The 23,260-nt window shown below is 36.4% G+C and overlaps 1 protein-coding gene across 1 annotated transcript in view; it reads left to right on the top strand.

The window, feature by feature from the left end:
- The window catches only part of TRIM24 (tripartite motif containing 24), a 74,766-nt gene that overhangs the window by 34,142 nt on the left and 17,364 nt on the right, over nt 1-23,260 (top strand). The window contains exons 8-11 of the mRNA XM_008586029.1: nt 9,823-9,940; nt 13,689-13,957; nt 18,966-19,139; nt 22,021-22,194. Of these exons, the coding sequence (XP_008584251.1) occupies nt 9,823-9,940; nt 13,689-13,957; nt 18,966-19,139; nt 22,021-22,194 (735 nt within the window). The remainder of the gene's footprint in view (nt 1-9,822; nt 9,941-13,688; nt 13,958-18,965; nt 19,140-22,020; nt 22,195-23,260) is intronic.

The following is a 23,260-nucleotide window of genomic DNA, read 5'->3' as shown; positions in this document are numbered from 1 at the left end:
CCCCCTATGTTTTCTTTTAGGAGTTATACTGTTTCGGTTCTTCTTAATTAGCTAGTTAATCTTTTTGCAATAGGAATTATAGTCAATAAAGACCAAATCCAGTGGAATAGAAGAATTTGTTCAGAAGTCCAGTCTTTCTTAAATAATGCATTTTTAAAGCTTCACAGTATTTCCTTAGGATTCTTCTGTCATCTGTTAAACATTGACTTTATCTTTATGTTATTTAGAGAGAAGGCAAGAAAAATAGTATTGACGTGAGAAACTAGGAAAGTAAAACACAGTCTTTTTTTTTATAGCAGTAGGTATTTCTATAATACCAGTGATTAAGGAAACTATTAAGGTGCAAGTAGTAAAAGGGATTCTTCTTCCTTTTCCCCATCCTCCCATCTAATTAATCTTCAAGGACATTCTTTTGTGTCTCCTGAATGTCTCATTCTTACTAGCCTCACTGCCAATTCCTTATTTCTAACTCTCAGGGCTCAGAACATAACATGCTCTCTTGCCTGGGTGATGGCACCCTTTCTTAGAATGCCTTTTCTTTCCCCTGAATAACTTCTGCTCATCTTTATAGAGACTACCAGATTCAGTTTAGATGGCTCTCCCTTTCCTCTTAGCAGCCTTTCCAGACTGGATTGGTTCTCTTTCTCTGTGCTACTTACAAAGCCCTAGTGTTTGTGCATATGTCCATGATACTATTACTGATTTTTATCTACTATTATATTTGCATGTTTTTTCTATGAATGTCATTAGACTTTATATTCTTTACGGGTAGAACTTTTCTGTTACCCAGTGCTTGATACGTAAGAGCTCAATAAAAGATTGATGGTAAAAAAGAAAAAAAATGAAGTGTACCAGATAACATTTACTGTCAGAAGCTGTTTTAGTCCATTTTGTGTTGCTATAACAGAATTACCTGAGACTGAGTAATTTATAAAGAAGAGAGGTTTATTTGGCTTATGATTCTGGGACAGCTGTGTCTGGCATGGGCCTCAGGCTGCTTCTACTCATGGCGGAAAGTGGCAGGCAATTGGCGGGTACAAGCAGATCACATGGCGATAGAGGAAACGAGAGAGAGAGAGAAAGAGAGAGAGAGAGAGAGAGAGAGAGGAGGTGCCAGGGTCCTATAAAGAACAAGCTATTGCAGGAACTAATAGAGTGAGAACTCACTCATTACTCCCCCCCTCCCCCAGGGAAAGCATTAATCCATTCATAAGGGATCTGCCCGCATGACTCAGTCAGTTTCCAACACTGCCACATTGGAGATCAAATTTCCACATGAGTTTTGGAGGGGACAGCACATCCAAACTCCATCAGAAGCTATAAGTGCCATATAGACAAAACTCTGTGTTATTTTGTAGGATTGGAAACTCAGAAATGCTGAATTTCCTTTTTAAGTTTAACTTTGATAGAAAGGAGATAGATACTTTGATAGAGTATATAGTATTGCCATGTCAAAAGCTGTTTTGACAGTTTCATATTTTTAAAACTTTTTTTGTCTTCGTTTGCTTTTTTGAACAGTAGCTCAGTTTTCACTGTGTTAGCATGAGTTCATTTAAGTTCAGATATATCTGATGGGATTGACAGGTAGATTTAACGAACCGTTATTTATCTTTTGTACTAGCCTTGTTTTATGATGTCTCAGAATTATCTAAAACTTGTGCCAGGAGTTTTGGCAAGTATAATGGTTTACATTTTAGATGAATAATAAAATAATTAGTAAGGGAGGTCTTATATCTTTACATTGAATGGTAGTACAGTATAGCAAAAAACTATTCTTAAGGAGCAGAGTTTGGCCAAGTTTGATATGATTTTTAGACATTACTTCATCTTATTTAGCAAATAGGTCTGGCTTCCAGAGTTATAAATAAAATCTAATTCTCATGAGCACAAAAGAAGAAATTTACAACATAGTACCTGTCTTGGATTGAGTATCCTCCCCAAAACTTGACCCCCATTGTGACAGTGTTAAGAAGGTGAGAAATCCTACTATTGTAATTGAAAGGTGGGGCCTTGAAGAGGTGATTAGATTGTAGGACCGTGCCAAAGTGAATGGATTAATAATGGTGGCCAAGCGTGTGTTTGGAGGGCTTTAAAAGGAAAGTGAATGAGGTTGGTCTGTCCTTGCTCTGCCATTTCACAATGTAATCCCTTCTTATCACTGTTGCCACCACCAAGACCCTTACCAGATGTGTTCCCTGGACTTTGTACTTCCTAAAGTCCAAAACTGTAAGCAATAAATTTCATTTTTAATTTTTTACAAATTACTCAGTTCTGTGTATTTTGTTATAAGCAACAGAAACAGACTAATACCATACCTGAAGTGAAAAAAATGGAAGTGTTTTCATTTGCGCGATTTGCCTCATAGTTCCCTCTTTTTTTTTCTTTTTCTAAAAAATTTTATCATTACATAATCTAAACATTTTTTCTGGCCCCTTTTTCCCCCTACATCTGGTGGTCTCCTTTTGAAAGTTCAAGGAATTACTGTGATTATTGTATCCTTTTTTTTTTTTTTTTCCCAGCTCCCACATATGCATAAGGACATGCAGCATTTCTCTTTATGTACCTGGCTTATTTCACTTAATGTTCTCTAAGTTCATCCATGTTACTGTGAATGGCAGAATTTTATTCTTTTTTATGGCAGAGTAGTATTCCATTGTGTATGTATACCACATTTTCCTTATCCAGTCATCCAGTGATGGACACTTAGGTTGGTTCCAACTCTTAGCTACTGTAAATGGAGCTGTGATAAACATGGGAGTGCAGGTACCCCTTCAACATGATGATTTCCATTCCTTCAGGTGTACACCCAGCAGCAGGATTGCTAGATTATATGGCAGTTGTATCTGTAGTCATTTAAGGAAACTACGTATTGTTTTCCATAACGGCTGAACTAATTTACAGTCCCACCTACAGTGTAGGAGGGTTCCCCTTTCTCCACATCCTCACCAGCAATTGTTATTCTCTGTCTTTCTGATACTGGCCAGTTTAACTGGCATGGGATGGTACCTCAATGTGGTTTTGATTTTCATTTCTCTGTTGCTTAGTGATGTTGAACATTTTCTCATGTGTCTATTAGCCATTTGTATATCTTATTTTGAGAAATGCCTTTTCAGTTCCTTTGCCCATTTTTTAATCTGTTATTTATTTTTTTTTACTGTTAAGTTGTTTGGGTTCCTTGTATATTCTGGATATTAATCCCTTGTTGGATGTATAGTTTGTGAATATTTTCTCCCATCCTGTAGGTTGTCTTTCTGCTTTGTTGATTGTTTCCTTTGCTGGGCAGAAGCTTTTAGGTTTGATATAATCCCATTTGTTTATTTTTTCTTTTGTTGTTGCCTGTGCTTTTGAGGTTGTGTTCATAAAGTCTCTGCCCAGTCCTACGTCCTGAAGTATTTCCTTTGTTTCCCCTACTTTTTATTTTTATTATTATTATTATTAGTTTTATAACTTCAGGTCTTATTTACTTCTTTAAACCACTTTGAGTTGATTTTGGTACGTGGCAAGAGGTACAAGTCTAGTTTCATTCTTCTACATGTGGATGTCCAGTTTTCCCAGCACCACTTATTGAAGAGGCAGTCCTTTCTCCAAAGTATGCTCCTGTTGCCCTTGTCAAAAATCAGTTGTCTATTAATATGTGGGTTGATTTCTGGGTTCCCTATTGTGTTCCATTGGTCTGAGTGTCTGTTTTTATCCAGTACCATGCAGTTTTGGTTCCTGCAGCTTTGTAGTATAATTTAAAGTCAGGTAGCGTAGTGTGTCTGAGGGAGGAAAATACATACATATGTTTAAAAAACTATCAAGCATCTTCTGTTCCTGGCATGGAGGCATCAGCTTAGTGACTGAGGAAACAGGGCAGCGAGAGGGTTGGGGGATGTGTGTCTGAGGGAGGAAAATACATACATATGTTTAAAAAACTATCAAGCATCTTCTGTTCCGGCATGGAGGCATCAGCTTAGTGACTGAGGAAACAGGGCAGCGAGAGGGTTGGGGGATCCAGAGATGTGAAGTGGTGAGGGGGGAACACAAAGGTGGTAAGAAGAGACAGCCAATGTCATTTGGATTTTGGTTATGTTGAGCAAATAAGTAAATGGATTAAGTAAATAAGTAAATATATTGAGGGTAATGGCAGCCAAGTTCCCAGAGAAGATATTTAGAAAGATAAGCAGCAGCAAGGGCCCTAAAATGTATTGGATTGGAATTGGAGACATAAGATAAACTCAGTTTTATTTTATACACATATGCACATATATCTAGAAATAGTTGTGAATGTATGCATCTGTATATGTACATATGTTTGTGTGCTATACCCCAAAAGCAGTTAGCCCACTGTTCATCCAGACCTTGGTTTCAAAATGTCAAGGAAAGAAAGGGAGAACACAAGATGTGTCCAGAACATCTTGTTATACCAGAAACTATCAAAATGCTCAGAGAATGATGGGGACGTGTCACAAGGACCAGTATCCAGCCTAAATGGGCACTCACTAGGCAAATCAAGAATAAATTGGAGAGTCAAAATAAACTATTACAATAGTGGGTTACATATAACTCATTGAATTAAATATGCATACATGAGTCCATAATGATATAAATCAGTAAAGAAAAAATAATGGGAGAAATTGATGGCAAAATGTAAAGTAATGAATTTAGAAAGAATAATGGGCGTAAAGAAGCACATTTGGTCACTATCATAAAATTCAGGAGTAATCAGTGGGCAGAGGATTGTTGGGAGAACAGGGTCTTAGTGTAATCTTGGAATACCCCTTTGTAAAATACTAATCAACTACAAAGGGGGAAGAGGTGAATTAGGTGGAGAAATTGGGTAGCAAAATTCCCAGGTGAGAAAGATTAATATCACCAGTGGTAGGACAAACTGACATCCTGTGCTTCCTGACACATCATCATTCATGAGGTATTCCTGACAAGAATGTTTTATCTAAGTCTGATCAGGAGGAAATATGTAGAACCAGGGTGAAGGTCATCCCACAGAATGTAAGGCCTGAAATCTTTAACACTTATCAAGGACATGAACAAAAGGGCAAGACTGAGGAACTAAAAGACATGTCAACTCACTGCAACTTGTTTTCTTTGGAATCATGGAAAAGAGACACTGCTGGGACAGTTGGCATTTGAATAAAGTCTTTGAATTGAGTGGTAGTGTTGCAACAGTTGCTTTCTGAATTGGGAATTAGCTGGTTATGTTAGAAGATCTTTTAGGATATTCACATGGGAATATTTTAGGGGAGATAGGACCTCATGTCTGTAGCTTGCTCTCAAAAAGTTTGGAAATAGACTAATGATAATGTACACACATGCATGTGCTTATATAGTTGGGTGAGTGCTAGAGCAAATGTGGTAATATATTAACAGTTGGGGAATCTAGGTGAAGGGAATGTGGAGGTTCTTTTTACTGTTCTGGCAGTTTTTCTACAATTTTGAAATTATTTGAAGATAAATGATTAAGTGGCTGTTATCAAAAAGATGAAAGATAAGTGTTGGCAAGGAAATGGAGAAAGGGGAACCCATGCACACTGTTGGTGAGAATGTAAATTAGTATAGCCATTAATGGAAAACAGTATGCATGTTCCTCAAAACATTACACATAGAACTACCATATGATTCTGCCATCCCACTTCTGGTTTTATATCAAAAGGGAATGAAATCTGGATCTCAAAGAGATATCTGCATTCCCAGATTCATTGCAATGTTATTCACAATAGCCAAGAAATGAAGTCAACCCTAAGTGTCCATCAACAGATAAATGGATAAAGATGATGTGGCATATATACCTAATGGAATATTATTTAGCCTTGAAGAAGGAGATCTTGTCATTTGCTACAATATGGATGAACCTGGAGGACATTATGTTAAGTGAAATAAGCTTGGCAGAGAAGGACAAATACTGCATGATTTCACTTTTATGTGGAATCTAAAAAAATTGAACTCATAAATGTAGAGACTAGAATGATGGTTACCAGGGGCTGGGAGGGGGTGGGGGCATTGAGGAGATGTTAGACAAGGGATAGAAAATTTCAGACAGGAGTAAGTTCAAGAAATCTACTGTACAACATGGTGACTATAGTTAATAACAATGCATTATATTCTTGAAAATTGCTAAGAGTAGATTTTAAGTGTTCTCACCACAAAAAAAATGATAAGTATTTGAGGTAACTTATGTTAATTAGACTGATTTAGCCATTTCATAATGTATTCATATTTCAAAACATGTTGTACACAATAAATATATGTAATTTTTGTCAATTAAATAATGTGGGTTTTTTTAAGATTAAATTTTAGAAAATGATAAAACATTTATGAAGATATTTACAAAAATGTTCTTAGAATAATCTTATTGGTTAAATATTATAAGTATGATTTATAATGAGAATTATTAGAGAATGCAAAAAATATAAAGGTAGAAAAACTTGGGGAAAGGCACATTGTATTGACTGCTGTTTGCTGAGCACTGTACCGTATTCTACATAGTCCCAAAATAGTCTTTTTTACTCAGAATGTATCATAGTTGTTTGAGAATGTAGCAATCGAAACAAATTACTTATTCAACATTTATTTATTAAATACCTGCTACATGCCTGGCAACATTCTAAGTGCTAAGAGAACAGAAAACAAAATCTTTACCCTTAAGGAGCTGCATTTTTGTGGAGAGAGACAGACAATACCAAAATAACTAAAATATATATACTACTACATGCTATTAAGTGCTTTAGAGAAAAGTAAATTAAGGGAGGAGTCTGGGAACATTGGGAAGAGGGTTGCAGTTTTAGATAGGGGAAGTCTATCCAAGGAGGGTGATTTTGAAGAAACACCTGAAGGAAGAGAAGAAGCAAGCCATACAGATATTTGAGGGGAGTATCCTCAGCAGAGCACACAGCAAGTACCAAGACTGAGGTGGGAGTTTTTGTGATGTGGACAACGGGGAAGCCTTAGGGACTGGAACAGAGTGAATGAGCAGAGAGTGGTAAGAGGTGAGGTTGGAGAAGTAATGGAAGGACAGATGGTACAAGCCTCGTAGTTTGTTATGAGGATGTTAGTTTTTAATCTGAGTGAGTTGGGAAACTGTTGGAGGGATTTGAGGAGAGGAGTGACATATTATGACTTATATTTCAACACAGTCATTGCGGCTGACGTGTTGAGAATAGACTGTAGGTGGTTGAGGGCAAAGGAGAAATATGGGAGATCAGTTAGAACCTTACTGCAAAAATGTGGCTTTTCCAAGGTGGTAGCTAGTGGAGTTTCTAGAGTTGATAGCAGAAGTGGTCAGGTTATCTACATAGAATCATGTGTTGGTTAACCATGCCTTACTGCAAAAATGTGGCTTTTCCAAGGTGGTAGCTAGTGGAGTTTCTAGAGTTGATAGCGGAAGTGGTCAGGTTATCTACATAGAATCATGTGTTGGTTAACCATGGGGATACATTCTGAGCAGTTTCCTTAGGCAGTTTTGTCACTGTGAACTTCACAGAGCGTACCTTCATAAACTTAGATGGTATAGCCTGCTCTACGCCTCCAGCTTCATTATAATCTTTTGGGACCACCATAGCATATGTGGTCCATCATTGACCAAAATGTCGTTATGCGATGCATGGTATATTTTAAAGGTAGAGACAACAGGATTTGTTGACAAGTCGAATGTAGAGTGTGACAAAAAGAAAGGAATCAAGGACTTTTACCCTAGGCTGTAGGAAAAAATAGTGTTGCGAAAAATTGACATGGGGGAGATTATAGGAAGAGTAGACCTGAGGAGAAAGATCTTTTGGACATGTTAAATTTGAGGTGACTAAGCCAATCACATGGAGATGCTGAGTGAGTAAGCAGTTGGAAATGCAAATTCAAAAGAGAAGTCTAGGCTGAAGATAGAAAATAAGGAGTCATTTAAACTTTGAGACTAGATGAGATCACTAAAAGTTACATGGGTGTAGAAGAAGAGAGAAGTCAAACTGAGGTCTAAGTCATTCTAGCATATGAGAGGTATGGGAAAGAGGAAAGCACCAACAATGGAGACTGAGATTGTATGATGCCAACATGAGGAAGGGGAAGCCGAGCCCTTACTAGGGAGTTCAAAAACAGTATGGCATTGGAACCTAAATCTATTTTTAGCGGCCCCAAAAAGTAGCAGCTAGTGAAATGGGGAAGCCATAGATTATTGTGTGCTGGAAGCCAAGTGAAGAAATTGTTTTCATGAGGACAGACTGACCACCTTTGGGAAAAGTTACTGACAGCCTGAATATAATATTTAGAAAAGAATGTGAGGGGAGGAATGGTAGACAATAAATGTGGATGGGTCTTTTGAAGAGCTTTGCTGTAAAAGAGCAGAAAAAGGGGCAGTTAATGGCAAGAGAAAAGGAGTCGAGTTGTTTTTAGTTGAGTAAAGTTAAAGCACATTTTTGTGACAATAGGTGTGATCCAGTAAAATGGAAAAATTGGTGTTGCAGGAGAGAGATGAAAATTGCTGAGCAGGCTCTACTACACAACTGGAAGGATTGGCATTGGCTTTAGCTAGAAGCACGGACATTTAATTCATTGTAACAAGAGGGAATACTAATACTAATAGTGGTGGATGTTTGTAGAAAATCTATGATTGTTGTTTCTGTTTTCTCAGTCATATGGTAAGCAAGTCCATCAGCTGAGGTTGAGAATGGGAGAGGATATGATGCTGGAGATTTGAAAAGAAAAAAGAAGATATGAAATAGTCATTTAGAAGAGTAAGGAAGTAAACGGACCAGAGAAATGTCATCATATGATAGACTAACTGGCCTACCTTAAGGGCCTACCTGAAATAAGTGGTCATGTGTTTGAAGTGAAGTGAGATAAGTTACTTTATCAGTCCAATTCTCAGGCAGAAAGTAGGAATTGACGAGGGTGGATTGTTTTGTTTTGTCTGGCAGAAGGGTTGAGAAGAGGGAAGGGAGTGTATGTAATTGGGTGAGAGAAAGAGGAGTTGAGGGTATATGCAAGGAGATGATTATGATGATTGACTCTGGGATTTAATCTGGAAAAGGAGGAATTGAGGGATAAAGGGGGAGAGGGGTAAGATAAGATAGAAGGACAGGAAAAAGTTGTAAGAGCAAAGGCTTATGAGACCTGGTGGGTCTGTAGGATTACTGGTATCTGGGCACTAGAGGAAGTGAGCTACAAAGAAAGATCACCCAGTTGGATATTGAAATCCTCAAGAGTTATGACAGGACTAATGTTGGAGATAGTGATAGTAAGCCAGGAGCTGATACCTTCGAACACTGAGGGCGAATGAGTAGATGTTGACTGAAGACCGCATCGTGGAGGGAAGTGGATAGTGTGGTGTGATGACATGAGATTCAAAGCTGGGTATTTTTAGGGAGATGGGAGGGAGAGAGCTAGAATGAGGAGCAAGGAGGACCATCCCATTACCAGGCCTAGTTCCATTTCCTGAGCAGAGATTAATTTGTATTCTCTGTATGAGCCCCCTAGTCTAAATTCTGAATCCATCTTTAAAAGAATAATTTAGAACAAGGTAGTTAAAATTTTCTATTTTATAAATATTCAAGTTAATGTTTCTGTAAAGTTTTATTAATGATTCAAAAAATTGACTTTAACCAATCGTTTTAAGATACTTCTCAGTTCTGTATTCAGCAGTGCAGCTGAGTTAAACCTCAAAACTTTTAACATGTTTTGGAAAGAAAAAAAAGAAAACTAGTCAAGTTTTTATAACATATATATGATTGTTTATTGCATGTTGGCATGCATACCAGTGACTCTTTTTGTGTATTTACTGGGCACTTAATTTGCCCAATAAAGATATTGATGTTTAGTTGTCTCTCTCCCTTCTTGTAGATTATATACCGGTTACGGCACCTCCTTCGTGCAAGGTGTGATGCTTCTCCAGTGACCAACAACACCATCCAGTTTCACTGTGATCCTAGTTTCTGGGCTCAAAATATTATCAACTTAGGTAGGCAATTATGTACATTTTCTCAGAGTGCCATTTGTTTGTGGAACTCTCGGTGATTATGACATGTTATTGAAAATATGTTCCTTCCACCCCCAAAGTGTTTTTATTAACTAGTTTTTAAAACATGTTTTTACTAGTATTTCAGGAATGTATGTGTATGGTGACACATAAACACGAATATAAACACACATACATATGTGGATTTTATGAAATCATCCTCCATATTGACTAAACACGGTTAGGGATTTAGGGATTCAGGGGTTCCCCCCCATAGAATCCCATTTGTACTGTTAGCTCTATATTTATCAGAATGGATTATAACTCTTGACTGTCATTGATACAGGATTTTTGATATTTAGATGTTCTCTATTTCTCACATTATTTTCATACTATTACTGGCTTACTTGTCTTTAGATCCATTCATCAGGCACATAATGGTTCAGTTGCTTTATCTTGCTTAGGGAACTTTTTATTTTTTTCTTTTGCCTGGTCAGGTAACAATGTGTATATATAAATTTTTTACCTTACTAATTGAGGTATACATATAGAATAGTACCCATATTTTACATATTAGAGCTCACTGAATTATCAGAAAGAGAAACTATCATTTTGGTAACATTAGGAGCTAAAATATCTTTGCAAGCAATTGAGCAGAAAGCAAAGTACTAGCTTTCACACTATTTGCTGTGTAGAAAGTCTTTTTGCCTCCTTTCTTAATTTCTCACAGAGAAACTATATAAACAAAATTTTAAGAATTCCTTATACATTGTTTGTTCATCAATAACCAATATTTTCTCTAAAGACATTTTTTGGGCTCATTGACTTTTGTTTCAGAATCATCAAAGATGGTCCCCAAAGCTAGATTCTGTGTAGGAAAGGGAAAAATGGCTGGAGAGCCAGTACTTTCAGAATATGCTAGAAAAGGAAGAAAAAAGCTTGCACAAATTTCATCTGTACAAGAGATGAACAAAAAGAATCCTTAAAGCAAAGGTGATAAGCCAGTTTAGAAGTATATGCAACTATATGCACATTGATACACAGCAGGCAACTGGAATCACACACACTCTCACTATACTAAAAAGAAGCACCTTTAGAAATACAAACCATGGGCCGGCCCGGTGGTGCACTGCTACAGTGCGCCGCTTGGGAGCGTGGCGGCGCTCCCGCTGAGGGTTCGGATCCCACATATAGACCGGTTCCTGCTCACTGGCTGAGCGAGGTATGGGCGCAACACCGAGGGTTGCGATCCCGTTGCCGGTCCGGTCCAGTACGGGCGCGACACTGAGGGTTGCGATCCGTTGCCGGACACGAAAAAAGACAAAAAGGAAGAAATACAAACCATGTTTATAAGTAACTCTCTTACCACACCCCTCTGTCACCAAACATTCATCTGTACTGAACCTATAGTAGACCCCAAAAAATAGATTTTTCTAAGCCCCTTTGTTTTAATTTTGCAGCTGGAAAGTGCTTGCTTGTGAAAGACACCTGAGAGTTGGTTTAGTGGTTAACAGCTGATTGCATCTCTGGCTTCTGTAAACCTTGCTGCTTGCCTGTTTCAGAGAAGTTACATGCTCGAGTTTCAAAAGCCCCTTAACCACATTTCCTGTCCTTGTAACCCTGCTTGGTGAAGCCCCTCACCTGTTTTATGAAGCCCCCCCGTCTTGGGTGACTCTTCCTGGATACAGACAGGGCCAATAAAAGGCTTGCATGCCTGCTCAAGAAAAGTATATAATCAGAGATTTACCTGTACTCGGGGTCCCAGGATCTCAGAACAGGAGTTCACCTGGGTCCTGCTAGTGTTCCTGTCCCACTAGCGTAATAAACTTCCTGACTCTCCATCTCTCTGAGTGACTGGAATTGTTTCCTCGCCAAATTCTTTCCATAACAAACCTATCACACATTGTAAATTCACACAAGTGGTCATATATGTTGGGATATATGTAGTTATAAACATATCACTTAGGAGCTAACTGGTTAGCTCAGTTGGTTAGAGCATGGTGTTATAACACCAAGGTCAAGAGTTCCTAGCGTAATAAACTTCCTGACTCTCCATCTCTCTGAGTGACTGGAATTGTTTCCTCGCCAAGTTCTTTCCATAACAAACCTATCACACATTGTAAATTCACACAAGTGGTCATATATGTAGGGATATATGTAGTTATAAACATATCACTTAGGAGCTAACTGGTTAGCTCAGTTGGTTAGAGCATGGTGTTATAACACCAAGGTCAAGAGTTGGGATCCTTGTACTGACCAGCTGCTACAAGCAAAACAAAAACCAATCACTTACAAACGTACATACACCCACATGTAGTTATAGGTACATTTAAGAATTATGTTTAAGGGCCGGCCCGGTGGCGCACTGGAGAGTGCGCCACTTGGGAGCGCGGCCGCGCTCCCGCCGAGGGTTCGGATCCCATGTGGAGACTGGTTCCCGCTCACTGGCTGAGTGTGGTGCGGGCGCAACACCGAGGTTTGCGATCCCATTACCGGTCAGTAAAAAAGACAAAAAGGGAAAAAAAAAAAAAAAAGAATTATGTTTAAAACTGTACACATAAAAACGGATATAGTTTTAGATAAAGCTACATCAACAAAAACAAAACAGAAACAGGATCTCCTAGTCAAATAAGTTTGTGAACTTCTGATAGAATAAAGCTGAATAATATCCTTTACTGTAGGACTTCTTAGAGCTGTAATTTACAGCCTAGTAATTAATTTACAATGAGATTTTACATTGTAAATCTCCCAGGAAGGAAACAGTTTTCCCAAACGTGTTCATCCATGGCTTCTGAGAAACTTAAAAGTGCCAAGGAAAAATATTGATCTGGATGGATATTTGGTTAATATCTTGATGACATTGTCTAAGTTTTTCAATCTTTCTAAATCCTTATGTGTATTCTAACATTCCCTTTTACACATACACATAGATACTATTCATTAAATACTGTGTGTTAAGCACTGTTATAGGTAGGTATATGTGTATGTTTATCTATATATTTTTAGAATGCATATGCTTAGTAAATCAGAAACATTTGAGTCTCTCCTGTTGAAGAAATCAAGCTTGGATCAGATCTATCAGAAGCATCTTTAAATTCTAAAACTGTAGTTGTGAACCAATTAAGATATTCTCTATCAGAGAACTAACCAAGTATGCAATGTAAAGGTATAAAAGACTTGAGAGATTGCAAAGTGTTAATACTAAAGAATCAGAAATACTTTGTTGGTTGTTTTTAGGACCAGTGTCAGGTTTTCTTGTTTTGATATTCAACAGCCGTTCTCAAAGTACAGTCTGAGGCTTTGTAAGGGCTTCCCTTTTCCAACTACATATCTGTTAAATACAAATATATTTAACGATATATTGTGACAGACAGGTAATACAGAAACAGAGCTTAACTATTATATCAGACCTTTAAAGAGACTTTCAAAAACGTTAAACAATGCCACTTTTCATTAATTATTTTTTATAGTTTTTTTCATGAAGATGTATTATTGTGTCTTTATTGTTAATTTAAATGAATTAGTGAGTGAATTTTTTAATTCTCCTTTTTAGTTTCTAATATGGTAAAATTTTATAGATATAATCTGTGTAAACAAAAGCTCTTTCAGGGTTCTTTATTTCTAAGAGTGTAAAGGGGTCCTGAGACCAAAAAGTTCCTTGGCAATTCTGAAATTCAGCAAAAATAGCACTACAAAATGTGATATTTCACCAGCTGTCAGAAAACTTTATTTCTTAACCTTTTCTCTTCAGGTTCTTTAGTAATCGAGGATAAAGAGAGTCAACCACAAATGCCTAAGCAGAATCCTGTCGTGGAACAAAATTCACAGCCACCAGGTGGTTTATCTTCAAACCAGTTATCCAAGTTTCCAACACAGATCAGCCTAGCTCAGTTACGACTCCAGCATATGCAGCAACAGGTAATGGCTCAGAGGCAACAGGTGCAACGGAGGCCAGCACCTGTGGGTTTACCAAACCCTAGAATGCAGGGGCCCATCCAGCAGCCTTCCATCTCTCTTCAGGTAAATTTGGAAGCAGGCCTGTCCTAACTTAGATAATTATAGTATAATTGTGTTCAGCAGCTCTTAAAATAACCAAGCCATCCATCGTCCATGATTTAAATATATGAATTTATAAAAATATTACATTAAGGGTCCCTGATTTAATGCCCAGTTTTTAGCCCTAGTCCAAAAGGATGTAGTGGTTTATTTAGCTGATTTTTCTATTTTCATCTACTCTTCATTGTCTTCAAATTACAGCAGAGGATAAATATTTACATTCTAAATAAGCCATGGCTATGATCGATGGGAAAAATTGTGTACCTGTAATTCTTATATTTGTGCTTCAGAATGATGAGTACTTTAGGAATCCGTTCTCTGTGGGAATGCAGTGTCTAGAAAACCGTATTACATCTTAGAAACTAGTGCAAAGTGAAATAGCAAAGGCAGGAGTTTGGTTCATTAAAATCTGCCTTTTTTCAAACTTTATTTCTGAGCAAAATATTTCATCTACCATTCTTATTTTTACTAGATATGAAATATTCTATTAATTTTTAATCTAGTTTTTATATGCTTTTATATACTTTTGCCAAATAGTTTAATAGTACTGATCAGTTTAGATGTGGGCATACTAAGATTTAGTAAGTAGTAGAAAGTCTAATTCATATAAATTGTTATTTTTAGTTAAATTTATTTATTAATTAATTATACTTTTTCTGCAAAGGATTTGAAGTGATTTACAGTAAGGGACAAAAATGAAATGGAACAGGGTTTAATAAAAGAGCCAAATAAAGGGTACAGATATAGGCTAAGAATTCTCATTATACTTAAGAACAAAACTTAGCTCAGAATTTCTTGTCCACCAAAGCAAAAAGGAAACACGAATAATGTAGATATCACTATCTAATATAAAGGAAACATGCCAGTTAATTAGAGGGAGAAAGTTTTTACTAGTATTTTGCTAGCATTAAGAGGAATACATAATGTGGTTCTTGATGAAAAAGCAATTAAATGGCATAATATTTTTTGTAGCAATTTTACAGAGCATAGAGGTGGTCTTCATAGAACTCTTACTTCAACCCTCAATAAAAGTTGTAGGCAGTGTAGATCCTGATTTTGTTAAATCATTTCTGTGAAGGCCTAAGGTAATGTATTTGAGATTTATGGCTTTCTAGTAATTTGATTACAAAGAACGGGGAAATCTAGGGGAATATTGGCATGCTCATTTAAAACTTTTGTTTTAACCCAAGTTTTTACAGAAAGTAAGTAGCAAGTGATTTAAAAGATCTTTTCTGAGTGTTCCATGGGAAGAAAATTGTTCACTTTAAATACCAGGAGTGCCCCGGGCAGAGTTGAAATTTTTTTAAGGAAACTGAGGGCAGAATGACATATTACAAATAGACTGCAAAGAGTACTAAAATTTTTCTGAAACTAAATGTGGAGAGGAGAGAGAAAATATTTTTTGAGTGCCTAGTGCTAAGCATTTGCATGTATTGATATTTATCTTAAGTGTCTGAGAGACGGTATAATTTTTATTTAACAGTTTATTAACCAGAAAAGGATGAATTAATTGAGTTAACATCCTTTGAGTTAACTGTCTTTTCAGTAAGGAACTGAGGCAGTTTATAAATAATACTGTGTGAAAATGGTTATTTATATAAGCAGTGACAAAACAAAAGAGACCTCTGGGCCTTTAACTTGCATTTTTCAGAAATTTGCTTTTGATCTTATTTTCAGTCTCTAGGATTTAGTGCCATCATCTGTATAATGTACAGTTTAGTTTCTATTATACAACCTAATTTTCCCACTTAGAAATAAAGTACTTTTCACGTCTTGTGGACCTTACTTCTTACATACTGTTCTTTTTCTGTCTTCTCTCGATGACTCCTTGACCTTCTTTCACGCTCTCATCTCTCATTTTTATCTTTCTACCAAGTACCCACCAAATACATTTTTTGCTCATCAATTTGCTGTCATCTTTAAACTTATACACTGCCCAGCCCTCCTATGTTCTTACTTTTCTACCAGTTTATTTGCATGCATGTATAGAAAAATGCCTGTTTATAAGCGGGTGTGCCTCTGGCTCTGTGGGTGTGTGCAGATTGGACTCTACATTTGTCCATATGCACAGGTAATGGAAAGGACTGCCTTTAAAAATTACTTATATTATATTTCCCTGTTTCTTCTTCCTCTGGAGATTAACCATATCATCTGCGTGGTTAAAGAGTTAGGTGATTATAGAGGTAGAATAGATAGTTATATGACTGAGTGGTGCAAACTTGATAGATGTTATGCATCTGTGTGTTCATTTAGCACTATACTAAATTCTGGTGGCCAGATCTAAGTTTCTTACAGAACATTTTCACATATATCATTTTATACATAATTTACAGCCATAGTTCTCACTACTGAACCAGATTTACTGCTGCAGCAATACTGTAACTCCTATGTATACGTTAATTTTTGTAAACAGTGGATGGATATTAAAAGGACACCTGCTATCCTTCATGGTTATGCACATGGGAACTATTGACCTATGGTAAAATCAAAATTCGTAATAGTGGAGTTACTTAAAGTAAGGATGATGATTATATATCTGTTTGATTAAGCTCTCAATTATTTTTCTATTCTCTATTATTCTCAATTATTTTCTTTCCGTATCTTGCAAATTAAATGATTTTATTAAATCCACATAGCACTAGTTTTGCAATTTCTTTTAGGATATAACTACTTCTTAACCTTATTCTTTCAAGTTGCTTCTCCTGTCACAGGATTCTTAAAAACTAACTCAACAATAATAGTTCAGGAGAGGGGTAAAAAAATCACCTTACATCTTACCAGACTGTAACAGCTCCTGATGGCATTGTCAACATCTGGTCCCACTGATTTCTTGCATGGTATACCACATTGCTCTGTCATCAAGTGTCATTTTTTGGTTGAATCAATGTATAAACATCAGTCTGGGTGAGGGTGTGAGACTAGGGTGATAAAAGACATAACCACTCAGGTTAGGGGAATTCTCTTCTGTCCCTAGTTTGTCTTTAATTGATCTGGGTTCTCACATTCTCTAATACTTCTTAAGTGAACTTTGGTAGCTTGTGACTTTCAAGAAATTTTTTTCATTTCATCTAAGTTGATAGAATTATTGGAATAAAGCTGTTTATAATGTTCCTTTATTATCCTCTACTATCTGTAGAATTTGTAGTGATGTTACCTCTTTCATTCTTGACATCGGTAACTAGTGTCCACTCTCTTTTTTAGAGGTTTATCAATTTTATTGATATTCTCAATGAACCAGCATTTGCTTTCAGTGATTTTCCCTACTTTTTAATCTGTTATTTTTCTTTAATACTGTTTTTCTGCTCTTTACCTACAGCATTTCACTTGGTCTAGAATCAGTATCTAAATCTAGTTTTTCGCTGGGTCTGTAATTGCTAGCCACTCTTGAAAATTAATGAGGGTGAACTTAGCACCAACTAATTTGTAAGAGAAGGAAGAGAGAAGCAGTTGACCCAGGACATCTAAAAATGGGAGGAGAAAAAGAAGAAAAAAAGCGCAAGGCTACCCTTTATAGCTGTCTGCCTTCACAGTGTCAAAGTTTGAGGTGTTGCAGCTTCAAACATATAGATTCCCTATTTGTTTGTTTCCCTGTGAATGTGGGAAGAAATAGTCCCCTCTCTGAAAAGATAGTTAAGATATCCTGAAAAGAAGTATTTATTTTGCAATAAATTCCCAACTGTAGAGTGAATTAGATAGTCAAGAGTAGACTGGCAGATAAGGTTGCTGGTTTTCTGGAGCTCTGATCTCAATTTCCAGGGCTAGCATTTGTGAGCAAAGTAGACTTGCTTTCTTAACCCTTGCCCCATCTCTGATTCCCTCACCCAGACTTCCTGTAATAAACCAATGTTGTCCTTGGAGGGTTTCCCTTCAAAATCTGTTTTCTTTTAGAGAGATTCATCCTCTAAGCTGTAATTAGTTGGTATCTTAATCAACAGTCAGCTAAACAACAGAACATGTTTTGGTAATGATATGGCAGACTAGATTTCGATTAAAGCCTTGGTGTGCCACCTTTTATTAACTATGTGACTTTTTTTCAAGTCATGTAAGCTTTCTAATCTTTTGTTTTCTAATTTGAAAAATAAGGGTGATAATACCTACTTCAGAGGTCTCAATGACACAGTATATATAAAATGCATAGCATATATAGTTAAAGCTTGATAAGATCTAAAACTCATTGTTAACTTTCATATGTTATTAATATCAACTGTTTTCATTATTAATGATGATTTTTAGTTAAGAATGCAGACCTGGGCTGGCCAGTTAGCTCAGTTGGTTAGGTTAGAGTACAGCCTTGCAACACCAAGGTCAAGGGTTCGGATCCCCTCACTGGCCAGCCACCCAAAAAAAAAAAAAAAAATGCAGACCTCAGAGCCAGACTACTTGTTCAGATTTGAGCTCCATTACTTACTGTCTTTGTTAGTCCTGGGCAAGTTACTTAAATTCTCTATACTTTAGTTTCCTTATCTGCAAAATAGAGATAATTCCTACCTCATAGGATTAAGATTACAAGAGTGAATACATGTGAAACACTTAAGGCAGTACCTGTCATTTAATAACTACTCAGTAAATGTTAGCAATTATTATTCTACCATCACTTTATTTAAGGAGGGTTGAAGAGAGCAGTTCTTTTCAAAAGATAATCATTAAGGACTTAGAAGGATACCAAAGACAAGTTTTAACCTACTTCCCAACATGGCGTAGGCCCAATCCTGGTAAAACCTACTTTACAAATCTAGTTGGGAACCCCTCTCCCAAGGTTCTTTTCTAATAAATCTCTTTATTTTAATTGTTTACACAAATTCTGGAGGTCTGTCTACCCCACCCCCCATTCCCTTGTGGTAATCTTAATAAATGATTTATCTCTGGTAGAGTTTCTGCATTTCTGTAAAAGTTTTATAAAATAGAGATCTTTATAATTTGTCTTTCAGGAGATAATAATTGTTACTGAATTCATTTAATTTCTTTTTTCTAGCAACCCCCTCCACGTTTGATAAATTTTCAAAATCACAGCCCCAAACCCAATGGACCAGTGCTTCCTCCTCACCCTCAACCACTGAGGTTTTCACCAAACCAGAATATACCACGACAAGCAATAAAACCCAACCCCCTACAGATGGCTTTCTTGGCTCAACAAGCCATAAAACAGGTATATATTTACTTCCTCTCCTCAGTTGCTTATTCTGCTTCCCTGACTACTTCCAAATCACATTGACTTTATAGATTAAGCAATAGGTTACAAAGAGCAAGAGCAAGCTTGCCTTTTTTTTTTTTTTAAATAAATGTGAGTTGGAAACTTTGTTACAGACAGACCTGTGGAGACAAAGCTAAGAGAAAGGGTCTTGATGCTTTGTAATATGCGAGAGAAATTAAGCCACTCATATAGGAGTGAAGGCCTAGTATAATCAGTGAGTCATAGGTATTAATTTCTGCAGTACTAGTGTGTATGACTTTAAGGTGAATACATTAAATTTCCTAAGATGAAAGTGTCTGGCACAAGTTATGTTCCACAAAAGAGAACAGTAAATTAATCTTTGAAGTATTTCACAGAGGCTTCTTAGAAACGAACTTAGTTATGGCACATTCAATATGGAGTGCATATATGTCTGATAAAGTTTAATATTTAAAGTTATATATAAAATCCGATATGGTTTATTATTTATATTCTTGATGTCTTCAGGTAAAAATATTTTCTAGATTTTACATTATCTTAAAGTAAAAGCTGTATCAGTTCTTTATCTTCCCAAAGCACCTGTGTCAACAGTCTTTCTAGCTGAAAGCTTGTAGACTGATTTTGGTTTAATTTTTTCTCCAAGACCAAAACAAAGAAGTTGATGGTATTTCCATAAGTCTATGACATTTTAATCAAATCATTTGAAAATTTTATTTTTTATTTTTATTTTTTCCTTTTTGTCTTTTTTACTGACCGGTAATGGGATCGCAACCCTCGGTGTCGCGCCCGTACCGGGGACCGGCAACGGGATCGCAACCCTCGGTGTTGCGCCCGCACCGCGCTCAGCCAGTGAGCGGGAACCGGTCTCCACATGGGATCCGAACCCTCGGCGGGAGCGCCACCGCACTCCCAAGCGGCGCACTCTCCAGTGCGCCACTGGGCCGGCCCTGAAAATTTTATTTTAAAAGTATACACACTTTGTGTTTCTGTTTCTGTGAATGTTTGTGTGTATAATGTTTGGCTATGCTATATCATCATCATTAAATTTTCTTAAATAATTTATTTTAAATAAAATGTATACTATTTCTACTTTGCCATTAGAGTTAAGCTTTGTGTAGTGACAATATCGTAGCCAATGAGGTTTATCTGAAGCACAATTATTGCTAGTTGAAAACATCTTGGGTAAGGTGAAAAGAGCCCAAGCTGTGGTTTGGCTTTAAATTCTGTTTATTTTCCTAATAACTTTGTGGCTTTGTGCAAGTTTGTTCTTTTTAAATCTCAGTTGCTTCAACAATAAAATGAGTACCTTGTAGAGTTGTACTGAAAGTTAATTCTAACACACACACACACATATATATATATATAAGCACTTAGCACATTCTAGGTGCTCACGTTTACTCTCCCTTTTCCCCATTTATTATTTTAATTTATTTTCGGGGGCAGCTGGCAGTACAGGGATCTAAACCTTTGACCTCGGTGTTACAACACCATGCTCTAACTAACTGAGCTAACCAAACAGCCCTATTTATTATATTTTAATGGGTAGACATTCTAAAAGTATTTGCTAGCCAAAAATCTAAACATGAATGAATAAGTGAATAAACAAACTAGAAGAAAATATAGTGGGAAATTGATTTTAGTTGGTAGATTAACAAATTAAAGTATACTCATACAGTGGGAATACTTTGTGGATTTTAAGAAAATGTAGTAATCTATACATGATTTCCTAAGTGTATTATCTGGGAAAAAACATGTCAATTTTTGTGAGGCTTTATCTCTTTTTTGTTTGGGTTTTCTGTTTTTTTAATCTCATATACATCAAAAAAACCTGGAAAGATATCCACCAACTGTAACTGATAATTCTTGAGAAAGGAGGAGGAAGGGGAAGGGGTGATTTTTGGGGGCGGGGGGAGGTGGGAGGCAGATAAGGAAGGGTTGGTAGTTGTTGAAAATGACATTCACATTAAACCTCATGTGTTACTGTATGTAATTTTTATAATGGAGCATATCAATTAGATTTTTCAAAATTAAAATGTTTCAGATGCTATCATCCATAGATAGTTTGGGAAAATTTTTCCCCTGTATAGTCTTGAAATACCTCTTAGCTGCTTTCCTTTCCCACAGTGTTTTATTGTGAACGTTTTCAAACATAAAAATTGAGAGAATTGTATAGGGGACGTTTTGTTTTACTTGCCTTATCACATATTTTCCACATACCCATTTATCTATCCATCCTTTTGTCTGTCCATTAAGACATCTTATTTTTTGATAGGTTTTGAGGTAAATTGCAGACCTGCATCATGTTTCATCTCTGTATATTTCAGCATGCCTAGCATTATCTTAATTAATGTGTTTATCACAGCCTCTAACATGAATGACAGGACTCCTCAGATGTTTACTGAGGTTTAATTAACTGTTATTTACAAGAAATAAGAAAAAGGAGTAAAAAAACCTGAAAGCTGTGGTCTGTGGCTTATTATTTTCAGGTGTTTCAGGTAGGGATAGAGGAAAATGTGTTTTCAACCCTCCATCTTTACCTTAAAGTTGCTGTATATATGTTTATATTTCTTTTCCAGTATGAATAAGCTTTCCAAGATTGGGTATTGTGATTTTCTGGTATATGCTAAGTGTCGTCTTCCAGTAAAAATCAATGCTTTTTTATTTTTTGACAGGATTAATAAAAATTATATACATCTGTGCACTCCCAACCTCCTTTCCATTCAAATGACAATTGAATTCAAATAGCAGGATGCATGTTCTACTTTATTTTGTGTTTTGAAGAGTGATCAGGTAGATACATTATTTTATAGGCCTGTTCATAGATAGCCTTTTTTCCTTTCCTTTCTTGCTATTGTAGTGGCAGATCAGCAGCGGACAGGCTGCCCCATCAACAGCCAACAGCACGTCCTCAACTCCTTCCAGTCCCACCATTACTAGTGCAGCAGGGTACGATGGAAAGACTTTTGGTTCACCTATGATTGATTTGAGTGCACCAGTGGGAGGTTCTTACAATCTCCCTTCTCTTCCAGATGTAAGTACATGTATACACAAAATTTTTATTAACAATCTCTTTCAAAAATTGTCAGTGAATTTGAATCTGGTAGAAGGCATGGGTTTGTTGGATTATAGGTTGGTTTGTTGTTTTTAGAAGTTAATTTTTATCCTTTAAAAATATTATAACAGCAGTAAAAATAAAAAGATTATAAACACGTGGACATACAACAGAATGTCTTTCAAGACCCTGTGTTAAAGATGTTTGTAAATGCAGGATTATGGTGATGGATCATGGAATCTAATCTGGGAAAGGAGGGAAAAGACATGGAAGACATAATGGAAAGTTGAATGGCTGGAATGTGGTATATTAGAATAAGATTAGAGGAAGAGGCTAGAAATTAAGATGTCAGAATGAAATTTAGTTACATAAATCAAAACATTTTCTGCTAGTTATACTGAACAGTGCAAAATTACCTCTGATTTATTTTTATATTAAATAATATATTCCAAACTCTTAACTTTGTCAATATGCCTTTTAAAAAATCTTTTCCAATATACATAAGTTGATTCCTTGTTTTGCTTTTTTATCCTACAGGGTTAGGTAATCTTACTCTCTCATGCACACACACAACCAAGCATTAAAAAGCTCTTAAGAAAAAAATCTTATACACTTTATTTATTTAATTTTTTTTTTTTTTTTTTAAAGATGACCGGTAAGGGGATCTTAACCCTTGACTTGGTGTTGTCAGCACCACGCTCAGCCAGCGAGCAAACCGGCCATCCCTATATGGGATCCGAACCCGGGGCCTTGGTGTTCTCAACACCGCACTCTCCCGAGTGAGCCACGGGCCAGCCCCTTATACACTTTATTTGGAAGGAATGAACTATAAAATTGTGAAAGAACATTTTATTTTCATTTATTTTATTTAGTTTTTCAATTTGAGATCAACTAATATTTCCTAATAGTTACGTTGTTAACCTCACTTGAGTCATTTCTTTTCTTTTTTTTTTTTTTTTACAACTTTTTGTACTTTAAATGGGTAGAGTACATTTATTTTTTATGCATACATGATACATAGGAAAACTATGCCTAATTTTCCCAG

The sequence above is a fragment of the Galeopterus variegatus genome, unplaced genomic scaffold (assembly GCF_000696425.1).
Source record: "Galeopterus variegatus unplaced genomic scaffold, G_variegatus-3.0.2 Scaffold3808, whole genome shotgun sequence".
Classification (NCBI taxonomy): domain Eukaryota; kingdom Metazoa; phylum Chordata; class Mammalia; order Dermoptera; family Cynocephalidae; genus Galeopterus; species Galeopterus variegatus.
Note: the sequence above shows the minus strand (reverse complement) of the source record. Positions and strands in the feature narration are given on the sequence as shown.